General features: G+C 45.7%; 1 protein-coding gene across 1 annotated transcript in view; it reads right to left on the bottom strand.

Moving 5' to 3' along the window:
* LOC144805423 (protein NYNRIN-like) overlaps positions 1–13,200 on the bottom strand; it is a 31,488-nt gene extending 18,288 nt beyond the window's left edge. Inside the window, exons 1-2 of the mRNA XM_078671982.1 lie at positions 12,957–13,200; positions 6,813–9,209 (exon numbers count right to left, since the gene is read on the bottom strand). Coding sequence (XP_078528108.1) covers positions 6,813–9,209; positions 12,957–13,200 — 2,641 coding nt within the window. The remainder of the gene's footprint in view (positions 1–6,812; positions 9,210–12,956) is intronic.
* Positions 13,201–13,945: the final 745 nt, after the last annotated feature.

Below are 13,945 nucleotides of genomic sequence, written 5' to 3'. Positions count from 1 at the left end.
ACCGTACCGTGGGAAAAATTCACGTACCAGCTGCTTGGCAGTGGTCGGAGCAGTGTAATCTGGGACTGGATATGCTTCTGTCCAACGGGAAAGTGCACAGACAACTACGAGGACATATTTAAATCCTCGACAACGTTCCATCTGGATATAATCCATCTGGAGGACTTCAAAAGGGTGATCGGGAGGATGAAATCCACCTTGCTCTACGGGAATGCTTTTACCTGGGTTGAACTGACAACAGATCATGCAAGTACGCACTTTCTGCTTTGCTGCTGCTCGTAAATGTTTATTGAACCAAAGGTTTTGAATACTGTCTAACATGGCTTTCTCTCCTAAATGTGCAGGACTATGTGCTGTGGTAATAATAACCTGAACCATAGAGTCGGGGAGAAACCATGTGGCCTTTCCCTTCGTCATCCATCCCTGTTCTGTCTGGATCCCTCCCAGTTCAGTCCATTTCCTGATTTCGTCTGGTGTAGCATGTGTCTGTATGTCAATTACATCTAGGGCGGGATCCTTAACTGTCATGCAATGAGTAGGCGTCGGGATTATTGTCTTTGTCAAGTCAGGTGTGTGAGTCTGTGCTGTGAGCTTGGCGGTTCGGTCTGCCAGGTCGTTGCCCTGGGAAATGTTGTCAGTGACTTTAATATGTGCTTTACACTTCATGATGGCTATTGCTGTAGGCAAATGTATTGCTTCTAACAGAGCTTGAATGAGGGGACCGTGCTGGATCTTGGCACCGTGTGAAGTTAAAAAACCTCGTTCTTGCCAGTGGACTCCGAAGTCGTGTACAACTCCGAATGCATAACGGGAATCTGTGTATATGTTAACTTTCTTGTTCTTGGCTAGAATACAAGCTTGGGTCAGAGCAATGAGCTCTGCCGCTTGGGCTGACAGGGTGTCAATACGATGTGTTTCTATGACATCAGTTTCTGTTGTTACTGCATATGCAGCCACTAACTCTCCTGTGCTTGTTCTCATACATGAACCATCCACATAAAGTGTCAGGTCTGGATCTGGTAATGCGGTGTCTGTCAAGTCTTGTCTGGGTTTCGTCATGATGGTAATGACTTCGACACAGTCATGTGCCAAAGGGTCTGTCATATTTAATGGCAAAAGTGTAGCTGGATTCAATGTGTTACAGCGTCTGATTTCTATGTGTGGCTGAAATAATGTCAATTCATAACCTGTTAGTCGTGCTATAGTCAAGTGCTGAGTCTGTGTACGGTTTAAAAGAACTTCCACGGAATGTGGAACTTGTACTGTCAATTGGTGTCCTAACACTATAGAATCACTTTGTCTGATTGCTAGAGCTGTTACTGCTACTGATTTCAAGCACGCAGGCAAAGCCTGGGCTACTGGATCTAATGTGCTGGAGAAATAGGCACACGGTTTGTGTGACCCTGCTTGGTCTTGAGTGAGGACTGACAATGCAGTACCTTCACGTTCTGTGACAAATAGTGTAAAAGGTTTGCTGTAACTTGGTGTCGCTAAGACTGGTGCTTGACATAAAGCTTTCTTTAATTCGTCAAAAGCCTGTGTATGTTCCTGAGTCCAAGGGAGGACAGTCGATGACGCTGCCTCCTGTGTTGTCAACTGTATAAGTGGCTTGGCTAGAAATGCATACTGAGGGATCCATTGTCTACAATAAGAAGTGAGGCCTATAAAGGCCCGCACCTCCTTCTGTGTTCTGGGCTGTGTCATATTTACAATTAACTGGATACGGTCGGGTGTTAGCTGTCTCCCCCATTTGGACAGCAAGTGCCCAAGGTAAACCACTTGCTGAACACAGAAAGTGCAAGACTGTCAGAGATGCAATGTCACGGTCTGGTTCTGATCCTGCTGTATCTGTACTGATCTGATATGTACTGTATCAGTGCCGTGTTGGTAGGCATGTCAATACTGTCTAGCTGTCTTTTCAGTGTCTGACTGCAAATGCTAGGGCTCACTGTCACCAATCTAGCAAAAATGAAATACATAAAAACAAATAAATAAATAAATAATTAAAATTAATTCTCAATTCAAAAGCACTATTTTATATTGGGGAACCTCTATCCAAAACCTCTGCAGTTTTACAATAAATCCTACTCTAGATCTTGGGAACAGTATGACCATACTACCTACAATATGTTCTCTAAATGTATCTGAATTAAATCCACATTATTCTTGTTATAAACAGAAGGCCTAGAAGCCTTGAAAAAAAAACTCACTCCTTTGAGAAGCAGCCCCTCCCTCTAGAATTATGTTCGCGCTCGGAGCTTTGAATCAATTCCAAGCCGGGCTACACTGAGATCTAAACTTGAATGACTGCCAGATGCTGAACTCATCGCAAGAGCAAGACTCTTGCCAATTATTCTGTTTACACTACTGAGGGAATAACTATCCATTTGCAAGCGTGACTTTATCTGAAGTCAATGAAGCTTTTAGTGTTGACTGCTTCAGAGGAGCAACTCGGCCCCCCCTTCACATAAACAAAGGGATCGCGGAAAGAATTGGGTTATGGCCAGCAAGACAGGCACTGCTCGCTCCAAGAGGGAGTAGCCCTCCCTTTTTATATAAACATTTATATTCTGGGAACCAAGCCATCTCGGTCTGGACGGACTGTCTCAAGGTTAAAAAAACACATTCCTTGTACGTCATAACATATCTCTTCCCAGGCCAGAGCTTTTCTAACTTTAACTGAAGCAAACTTTTAAAACGTGTTAAAAAGTAAATTAATAATGACATATATTTTTCTGTAACTGAGTGACATGCTAGCATTTTTAAAATAATTCTGTACTGCTACTAGCTGCAAGGGAAAAAATAAACAGAACAAAACAATCATGGCATGGAAACACACCATATTTTACTTTTTTTTTTAAAATAACATGTCGAACTTCTTAATTCTGCATTGCATAACCAATATTTTCATAAGTAAGTGTGCAACCTTTTCTATTCTACCTATTAAGAGGGCCAGAATCATACTTTTTCAAAAGGCCATGTTTTCTAATTTTAGTGGGGACTGTTCTCTGCACATATTAATTGAAGCAGTCTGTCAAAGTACATAGGTGAGCCTTGAAATTAAATGAATGCAAATCAAACTAATGTAGGGGACTCTTAGCAATACACTAAGATGGTAGTGTATTGTAGCTATCAAAAAGGGCCACGTTCATTAATTTACAAATAGCCACTTTCCTAAGTGAGTGGGATAACTGTCACACGCTATTCTAAAGGGCAGCTTGCATTGGGAAAAATAATAATTCATATTTCGTAGAAACATCCCTATTTAAAAAACACACTGTTCTATTACACTATTGAAAAACGCATTCTATGAAGGGTCTGTTTCATATTTTCTTTCCAACCGTGAAAACATTGAAGCACTCTTCGTGGTGCAAAACCCTTATCTCAATTCGACTGGTCTATTTACAACTATACTGACCTCTGAGCCAAACACCCTTAAGGCAAAACCCTTACAAATACACTTCTTTACTCTCCATGCAACATTTTACCATTCAATCTGCAAACTGAATACGCCCATTGGATAACATGGCAAATCGCACCCCCGCACAAAACATTCTTTTTTCACCACTTCCACAGCTCAGATCCTTTTCAAATTTGGCATCACAGTAGTCCAAGCTATTCCCTAAATCCTCACCAATTTCCGCTCAAAAACACGCCCCCCCCCCCGCAAACACCAAAAAAAAAAAACCGCCAAAATTCCTCAACACCTTGTTAAAACAAATACTGCCTTCTCAATAAAAGATATTACCTCTTTGGCAGCCGGAGCACAATCATTCCCCAATGACTGCAGTACATGGGAAAGTCATGAACTTATCTCTCCACGTTATCACAGAACACATACGCACATCTTCAAAACATTTTCTCTAAGCATTTGAAAGAGATCCAGCTCTCTCTCCTGTCTAACGTAACGGCTAGGGACCTGATGATAACATGCTCTGCACAAAACATAACTACATGGCGCTATTTACAAGCCATATTTACAAGAAACTCAACAAGTCACAAAAATGACACGCTATTCACAAGGCATATTTACAAGGAGCTATACTTAAGAAATTCAACAAACTACTCACAAGTCTTAATCACATTATTCATTCCGCAGCCGAGTCGGAGCAGCAGCTGCCGCACCTTTAGGTGTCCGCGCCATTGCGAAATCTCTCATTGTCACTCGATGTAACTGCGGCGGGGTTCGAAAACCTCCAGATGCGCCTCCTGAGCCGAAGGCTTGACCATAACCTGGCTGCGTTGGGACCTGAACTATGCCAATCCCAAAAGGATTAAGGGTATTTATAGGGGGTGCAAGATTCGGGACCAAAGCTGCTGCGAGGACCTGCTGTTGCGGACCCGGGGGCTGCTGATTATGGGGTGCAGGTACATGTGGGACGGGTACATGGGCAGGTGCATGAGTATAAGCTGGGGCTGCATCATCCAAATAGGAAGAAAGAAAAATCTCTGCTGCGGTATTGTGACGTAATTTAGTCGGAACCAATGGAAGGGGCAGATTCTTTGGTACTTCTGGGGTCGCCTTGGGCAGGCCCTCGGCCCGAACTGGATACATGCCATTATTAAGCGTACTTAATTGTCGGTCTACTTGTTCTGTTCGAACTCGTATACCTTCCTTGACTAATTCGTTTTCTCGAGTCTTTTCTGAATCTTCTCTATGTTTCTCTGCTTTTCTGAATTCTTTTTCTGTGCGTCTATGTGATTCTTTACGCCATAATTCTATGGCGTCTTTCTGTGACTGTCGGGCTTTCTTTTTCAATAATGCTTCCTCTACTCTCATGATGCACTCGGCATCCCATGTTCCTGAAACAGGCCATTTATATTTCTCCTCTAAGTGTTTGGTATAATCGACCCACAAGTCTAAGTACAGTATGGCATCTAAGCCATGCTTGTGGTACATAAAGTGCCCTGGAGTGTCCCTAGGTGGAACAGGTACTGCTTCTTCTAGAATCCCCTTTCTAGTTCCTAACCGTCGTAACTTACTGAACAGCGGCATTTTTGAACCTTGATACTTGATACTTATTCGAACTCGAACACCATAAATACAATATACACAGTAATGTAGATCAAACAATCACTCATACCACGACATTAAAACCACATATTAACTAGTAACATTTACTGGATGTACTGCTAAACAGCACAGATACACTGCTAAACAGTGCAGACCGGGTCTATGTACCCAAACCCGTCTCGACCGGGGCAAACTAATGCACCCGTCTAGATGCGTCCCCAGCAAAGGTACTCACCGGGAAGCACGGAACAGAAGGCCTCGGAAAACTCGACACTGGACTGGACTCGACTCGACTCGTGACGTAGGTACTTCGGAACTTCGGAACTGGTGGGCCTCAAGACACCTCGGACCTTGCACTCTCGGCTGGACTCGGGTCGGGATCCTCCGCACTCCTCACCGCCTCGTCTGGGTATCAATCGCAGTCTCAGTCACCTCCGTTGGCCTGAGGGAGATACAGGAAATCCTGTGGATGCGCATGAGTGTCCGTCCGGCTGTGGCAGGGGACTAGGGCTGCAACGCACCGCCGGCGCGTAAGGTGGGGGAGTGTCCCATCTGGGGTGCCAATTTCTGTGGTAAATTAAATTACCTGATATCTAATTTCTATGTGGTAAAGTTCAATAAAATAGCTCAATCAAAATAAGAGACACAGAGTCCGTGGCGTCTGGGTTTTAAGGGGTTTTATTCCATAAAATGGAATTGGTTCGAACCAGGTAGCATGATCCATCACCACGAGGGTTCAGGAAGGGAATCATGGACATGTACAATGATTTATTAACAGTACGCAGTATATATAATATCATTACAGTGGTGATAGGTTCAGAAGGCGTAACGGCTGAAAGAAACAAGATAAGAAACATGTGCGTAACAATATGTAATCAGAAGGCGTGCACAAGGGTGTACACGGAGGTGGGTGCCAGAAACGTCACATAGAAGAAGAAATATTTCAGCATTTCAGTCATAGAAGTGGGTGGATCCCTAGAAGAATCCTGCAGTGTCAGCAGAAATATATGGCAGAGATGCGCGCGCAGCAGCATGACGTGTGACTGATGTGGAACTGGAGGGTGAAGGGGACTTGACATTTAACGCTAGGATTAGAGACAGAAGTCTGGTGGGTCAGATCAACTTGTTCCTAAATCATATCTGGTATTTTGTGTTTGGAGAACGGTATTATCTAAAGAAAAGGTCTCTCGGGCAGAGGCTATTCTATACTGACTGCTAATGCGTGCATGTGTGTCTACGTGTAATGCGAGGGCTATGGGCCTACCATGGCAACAGGAGCTATGAATTACGTACATGGAGATAGAAAAGCCGGGCCCTTTACTCTGCAGCTGGGGGGATGTTTACCTAAACTACTAGACAGGAATGTATTTTCGAGGAGCGGAGCAGATAACTTGAAGGCTGAATACAGTTTTGGCAGGCAGTCAAGCAGAGCCGGGCACCACTTGCCGCGTAGAGAGTAAGTCAAAGTTCAGGGATGCAGATGCAGGTCCTCGCTGCAGTTTTCAGAGGCAGAAGTCAGGAAAAAGGCTCGATGGCAGAAATCAGGGCCTTCGCCAGAGCCATGAAAACATGAAAGTGCACCATGTAAAGACGGTGGCACGGCACACTTAGGAACTGAATTATCGATCCATTCATGGCGGATTAGAAAGAGGACATGTTAACGTTGGACGCAAATGTATTTGCGTCTTCATAGCGGGTTATGGAGGGAACTTACATGCGCTTTAGGCACATACATGGAGCCGTTGGGGTACGTAGTAGGGGACACAATTGAGCATAAAAATGCATATTACCTCATTACGACCAGGAAGTGGTGGTAAAATGACTGTTCTTGTGCCCTTCACTCCAAGGACTGGAACCGGAGCTCGATAGGAAGGACCAAATTCTTTCTTGTTATCGATCTTCTCTCGAACCAGTTCTCCAACTTGGGGTAGCCAGCCTACTACCGGGATCTGCAACGCATCATCCGATGTGGAGGGCAAATGTTCCTTTGCAAGACTGTCTCTGATCTTTTGTAGATTATGTAAAACATTGCAATGTTCATCTGCGTCAAAGGAAGTGGCGCGAACCACACAGTCTAGACCGTCAAGGTCAGGGACGTACATCTTGATGCCAAAGAGCATTTCGTATGGGGTCCGCCCACCCAGAGACCTTCTAGGGAGATTATTTAGAGCACGCTGCACGCCATTGAGGTGGGTCAGCCAGTTTCTGCCAGTGCCTATAACTCGAGCTGTCAAAGATTGCTTTAAATCACGGTTCATTCGCTCTACTACACTGTTACCCTCAGGTCTGTAGGGAGACGAAAACTTGACTTGGACCCCCAACAAATTCATGGCATCCTTATACGCCTTAGAGGCGAAAGCCGGACCCTGATCCGAATGGAAGGTACCACAGGCAAAAATCCCTATAAAGACACGCAAATCTCTAATGACAGTCCGTGAATCAGCGCTGCGATGGGGCCATACCCACTCAAAGCGTGTGCATGAATCAACTGCTACTAAGATGTACTTATACGCAGTATCAGATGAAAAAGGACCGCAGTGATCTAAATAAACACATCCGAGTGGTTTATTAGAAATGTACAACTGTGTCTGTGGCGGACGCGTAGCAGATGAAGGTTTAATCTGCTGGCATATGTCACAAAGAAGGACATAATCACGCGTCTGTTTGTACAGTCCCCGCCACCAGAAACGTTGTTGTAATTGAGTTACAGTGGCCGAGACGCCCGCATGCGCAGACGCCACACCTTCATGTGCCGCTGTAATCAAGTCAGCCCTGCGATCCGAGTTGGGAATCAGACGTTCCCCAACATCAGGAATTGTCACAAAAAGAACCTTTTCGGGACTTAAGTGGTATTTGTACTTCGAAGGGAATCCCGTAGGATGTTTACTTCCCTTCTCAGAGGCAGCAATTGCCGCCAAGATGTCGCTATCAATCTTGGTTTTGGATCTAGTAACTGCTGCAACTAAGTATGTAGATACTGCTGATTTCGCCGCTTCATCTGCAAGCGAGTTACCGACAGCGTGAATGCCCACGCGCTGATGGCCAAGAGTATGAATTACATAAACGAGCGGCAACTTAGCCTTAAGTTCTACCACTCGAACCCAGATCATCTTGTGTTTTATTGTGCTACCCTTGGAATCACGAAAGTCATTCTGAATCCAAAAGAACAAGTTTTCATTGTAAGACTGGACACAGTAGAAAGAATCACTTACAATCAGAGTAGTAACACTTGGATCAGCGTACTCCAACGCTAGTAATAGAGCACGAAGCTCTGCTAATTGTGCGGTGCAATCGCCCAGGGGCAGCGTGTGCACATCACTGGAAATGAACTCATCGTTCAACATAGCACCGACCACAATGGCGCATGCGGAAACGTAGGCATGTTTAGAGCCATGCGCAACCTGCGCCGAACCATCAGTGTAAATGATGCAATGGAAGTCCTCCAAAGGCCGCATAGCTAGAGGAGCAGGATGAACAAACTCATACTGTAAGTACTCTTGCGACCGTAATGAGGCGTCAAAAATAAACGTGACATCTGTGGACGTCAAGGACGCAGCCCATTGAATCCACCGAGGGTGCAAAGCTTTTGAATTTGGTACACTGGCTTTTGTGACTGCCTCCAAATGAGGGCAGGGTGTTACCACCAACATGTGTTTCCCCTGTGACAGAGCTCGTTCTTTAAGAATCGCCATCTGTACAGCTGTTAAAACCCTTTCCACAGTGGGAAATCGCAATTCAGCCGAAGTGTACAAGTGTGACTTGTAAGCAATAGGTACCGTGTCTCCTTCATTAAAAGTGAGGTACGTGAAACCCACCGTCCCAGGAATTATTCTTATCACCAGGTTGGTGTGGTTATCACGAGTCAGTAAGTATTTAGAAGCGAGCAGATAAGCCTGCAAGGACTGCAAGATGGCTGAATGCTCAGGCAGCCAGCATGATTTTGAGAAAGTAGGTTGTATCAAAGCATACAACGGCTTGATACGCTGGGCATATTCCGGAATGTATGTCCTTCCGAAATTCAAAAAGCCCAGTAAAGACTGTAATTTTTTCAGTGTTGTAGGAGCGCGCAACTGTGCACATTTCTCCAAGAAGTGAGGAGCCAAACCTCTACCTTCATTGTTCAGCTCATAGCCGAGGAACAACACTGTGTGTTCTGCAATGTGCGATTTTGCAAAATTAAATTTGTAACCCATATCTGCAAAGTTACAAATAATCGAATTCACCCGACACAGATGCATCCAAATTTCGTCGTCTGTAAGATAAATGTCATCCACATACGAGCAAGCATCTGGGTCGATTCTCTGTAACAGAGAGACTATGCGTGCGGTAAAAATACCAGGACTATTCTTGTAGCCCATTGGAAGACGCCGGAAATGTTTTTGCACTCCAGCGCTTGTAAAACTTGTCCATTGGGAGCTACAGCTATCCAATCTATGTGCATAGAAACCGTTGGAAATGTCAAGCGTTGTTTTGAAACGCTTACGCACTAGACTATCCACTAGGGCAGAGCCGTGAGTATTCTGTACTACACAGTTACGGCAATGCGAGTTCAAATGCCGGTAATCCAATACCAAACGATATGTTCCGTCAGGTTTGGTGACAGTAAAAAGAGGATTATTCATCGGTGACACGCACGTTTCAATAACTCCTTGATATTCCAATTGATCAAGGATTTCCGCGACGGAAGCCTTTGCTTCACGCCGAATAGGATATTGAGGTTGAGGCTGTGGCTGAGACCGCAACGGGATTTCGTGGCGGGGTGACAATTTATCCCAACCACATTGGTTACGGTACAGAGCCGGTGCGAGAGCCCGAGCCCACTCTTCTGCAAAATGTTGCGCATGCTCTTTCGAGACAGTGTTCGCGAAACTGGGGAGGATTACCTCCTCCCCTCGCGGCGCCGCGAGCACAAAAGGTGGGGGCCAGTCAGCCTCCGAAAGCAAAATATCATAAGTAGAAGAAAGATTCTCCCAAAATACCCCTTTTACGGTTCGCTGTATGTCAGCTTCAATCAACAGGACAATTTCATAAAGTCTTTCAGGGGGAGCAAGTCTTGTATCGGCTGTTTCTATTACAACGTAGACATCAGTCGCTGTCACCCTCAGTAGTGGACGCAGCACCTCTCTCACTATGGTAATCTCCGCCGCGCTGTCCAGCAAGGTCAGAGCCCACGTCAGATTCCGAAGCCGCGTTCTCACTATCTGTGGCATATCTATGCGCTGTTAAGGCTGCGACTTTCTTTTTCGCAAACTGCGGTCGCTTTGGCGTAGAATCCTCCTGCTTCGCTGCGCTGTCTGTCTGGCGGGGCTGGCCACGTCCTTGTTGGCCACCACGTCCCCGTCCGCCTCCTCCTCCACCGGTCTTCGGGGCCGATGAGTCCTGAAAGGAACGAGGAGAGCGTTGATCAGAACCCTGAAATCGATCAGGTGATTTAATCATCGCGCGATCGCGCAAATCATAAACTTTCTCAGTCGGCGCAGGAACTTGTGGCGCAGGATAAGAATCCTGAGTCTGCTGTTGTTGCTTCCCCTGTTTCTGTTTCTGAGGCCAATTTTGTTTTTTGGACTTGGGTTGTACATCTGCCACAGCAGACTGCACTTGTGGTTGTTTCTTCTCCTTGACCGCGAAATACTTCAAACCCTTACTTGTGCGACCGATTGTTTTATAAGCGGCCACCACAATCTTCGCCAACTGGCGGGGTTTTTCGGCATCGGGTATAGCTGCCAAAGCATTAAACACCTGAAAGTTCACTGCGTCTCCTTTAACATTGGAGAGAATGAGATCGCTTACAATCTCAAACGAACCACACAGGCGCATACCCAATTCAACAGCCGCCTCCGGTCCGTGATCATCCTGAACATGTTTTATGGTCGTTGGCAACTGTGTCATTGAAGGGGTGCCGAAGCACCTCGTAAAAACTGCCACAAAAGTTTTTCCCCAGCTTTCACAGTCGACCAGTTCGGGAGCTAAATCCTTAGGCAAAGTAATCGTTAACATTCTATGTTTATCAGCAGGAGTAGAATTCGGGAACACAGCCTCCAGTTGGTCAAACTTCTTGGCAAGCCAAAAAGGAAAATCATCCTAATCATCTGGACGCTTACCAAAAACCGATTTGACAATAACTGGATTCAGTTTTAAACCGCCATGTTCCGTTTGAACGGCCGCACCCCCGGGGGGACCCCCCCGGGAGATGACGACCTATGTATTGCACTAATGCTCGAATCACAGCAATCGAGACTACATGTAGTCTACGAATATCCGCTAGGGGACAAGCGCCGTGATTCGGGTGCGGGGTAAATCCACCCAAAGCAGGCCAATTTGTACCTGGAATGGAGAGTGGACCTAACCTCGCAGCGGACAAAGAGTGGGGGAGGGCGCCATCAAACCAAACGCGATGCTGCCAATGATCAATAGGTATTTCCAGAGCCCTGTACGGTGTATACTCAGCCGGTTCAGGGGAGGGTGTGTAGTGGAGGAACACTTGAGAATTCGCATCCACTTCCGGAAACGTAACCCACGAGTAAAATAGTTCAAAGGGGTACGCCGGATCTGCACACACCACCAAAATCACAGCCAAGCCTTCCAATGGGACTTGGTAAGTCTGCAAATGATTGCGCACCGCAATGCGACTATGTTGCGCAATGGCCACCACCATGATTTCACCGGAACTACGGAATAACAAAGAACACTTTGTAGCACAACTGGGTAGTAAGTCAAAGAAACCGTTTTAGAAAGAATCAAGCTTGAAAAAGACCTATTACAAAAAACAGGTAGGTTTCACCGACACCACGTTTTCCGGAAACGTTAGTGAAGGGGTTAAGGTTTGAACGATATACTACTCGAGTGTCATGAAGTAAGACCACCGAAAACATTGGGCGCCATGTCGCAGAATTTCTGTTCTCACACAGAACTGTGCACAGAGGATTGGAACCTCGGCGAATTAGGGTGACCCAAAACTCACCTTAGTACCCAACAAACCCCTTACCGAGCTAGCTACAGTGTCCCATTGGTAATATCAAACTCCCAATGTTTAGACAAACCAGAACATGAACTTACAGTACCTCAGGAAACGTGGAACACATGAACACTCTTTCGTTATACAATCATTTCAAACCAGAACTTGGAGTAAAGAAGAACACATGAGCATTTGAAATGTTTATTTACTAATGCTGTCTTCTCAGGCGCAGTATCTTAGATAATACAAGTAAACATATTATCAGAAGCAAAGTTACCAGCATAGTTACTAGTCCATAAAAAGCGAATGGTGACAGCATGTTAACATGCTGTAAATGAATAAGGGTTAACAACACTTATATCTCACCCTCCCTAACACACATATTATATTATTTGCTAAGAAGGTCTCTTTGGGTTGAATTAGGGCGGGCCCATACCTCAGTGTCCTAGCATGAAGGTATCACATCAGCATACACCAGCTCTCTCTGCATGCGAACCGCATCAAGTGTGTGTATTTGCCTTAAGCAAAGCAATATATAAAACCCGCCTCAAGCCCAAAGTTGGCAGGAGCTGCACTTATGTTATGTCTATGAAGGCGTGAAGATCAGACCTCATAACAATTCTGTATCGTGTTGTTCCTGAAGCTTCAGCACTCTCTGTACAGACATAGTTTATTTAGCAAAGCTGATATCAGAGTAATAACATATTATTCTCATGTAAACCACAAAGAACTACTAGGTTGAAAGCTAAATCAACAATTAAGTGTCGTGTGCAGAAATTGCAAAAGGAAAAATGGCGTTTAACCTTTAGTGAGCCTATGCTAACTTAACACATTATAAAGATATACAGTAGCTATATGACACAAGTGAAATCTCTCACATCTTTGTCCTCTATGTTATCTGTCCGACATGTAGGGGATGATGTTTGGTCTGCAGCCCTGTGTGCCACTGACACATCAGGGGCCAGAGATGAGTGTGTGTGGAAGTACCAGCTGCATTCATCAGCGACTGCCTTAGTGGCAGCAATGCAGTGATGAGGATCTGCAGGGCATGGAAGATCCCAACAACTTTTCGCTGGTGTGCATCCGTGGCAGCCATTCTTTCTGCACGCATCCGCTCCATGTTCTCCACTGTCCTCAACATCTGTGCCAACTCTCGGCTGATATCTCTGAGGCCACTCTGACCAGCCAGTTGTTCTCCTCTCAGAGGCATGACTCCAGGGATGTTGGGCATGGATTATTGGACATCATGGAGCGAACTGTAGGTGTCCGTTAGGGAGTCTAAGTGGTCCCTGATGTGGCTTAAACACCCACGTATGTCATCCAGTTTGGCTGCCATGTGGTCGAACCCCACCTGCACCTGTCCAGCCACCTCCTCCTGGCAGTCTTACACCTGGCATTGGAATGCGATGTGCTCTTGGGTGAGGTGCTGGGAGCCAGCTGTGGTAGTGGGTGATTCCTGCGGTGTGGTCTGTGCAGGGGGTGGGGTCTCCTTGATGCAGCTGGGCTGCCCTGCTCCTGGAGGTGGTTTGCCATAGCTATCTATGAGCTGTTGTAGGGCATTGGTGTCAAAGGTGTGGAGGTCCTCTTCATCATTACTGATGAGTTCGCAGGTCTGCTCTACAGGAGGTGTTGATTGTCCCTCTGCAATGAGAAGGGGAGGTGCATTTTAAAATTGTGTTGACATGTATGTTGATGCATTGTTCTAGTTTACATACAGACTGCATGACAATGTACATTGTGACTGTTTTGGAGGAGCTGACTATTTGATGTGGGACAGTGGACATTTGAACTACATCACCGATCTGAGGTTGTAGACGCATTCTCATCTTACAGTTTCTTGCTGTGCATGTGTGCCATTGTGCCCATCTCCCACCGTCCCCCCAGTCCCTGTTCGGTACTCACCCTGGTGCTGTTGTGTCAGGTCATGTTGAGCAGTGTCCAGACCTCAAACTCCTGCCACTGTGTCCCCACTAATG

The sequence above is a fragment of the Lissotriton helveticus genome (genome assembly GCF_964261635.1).
Source record: "Lissotriton helveticus chromosome 1_1 unlocalized genomic scaffold, aLisHel1.1 SUPER_1_unloc_1, whole genome shotgun sequence".
NCBI lineage: Eukaryota > Metazoa > Chordata > Amphibia > Caudata > Salamandridae > Lissotriton > Lissotriton helveticus.
Note: the sequence above shows the minus strand (reverse complement) of the source record. Positions and strands in the feature narration are given on the sequence as shown.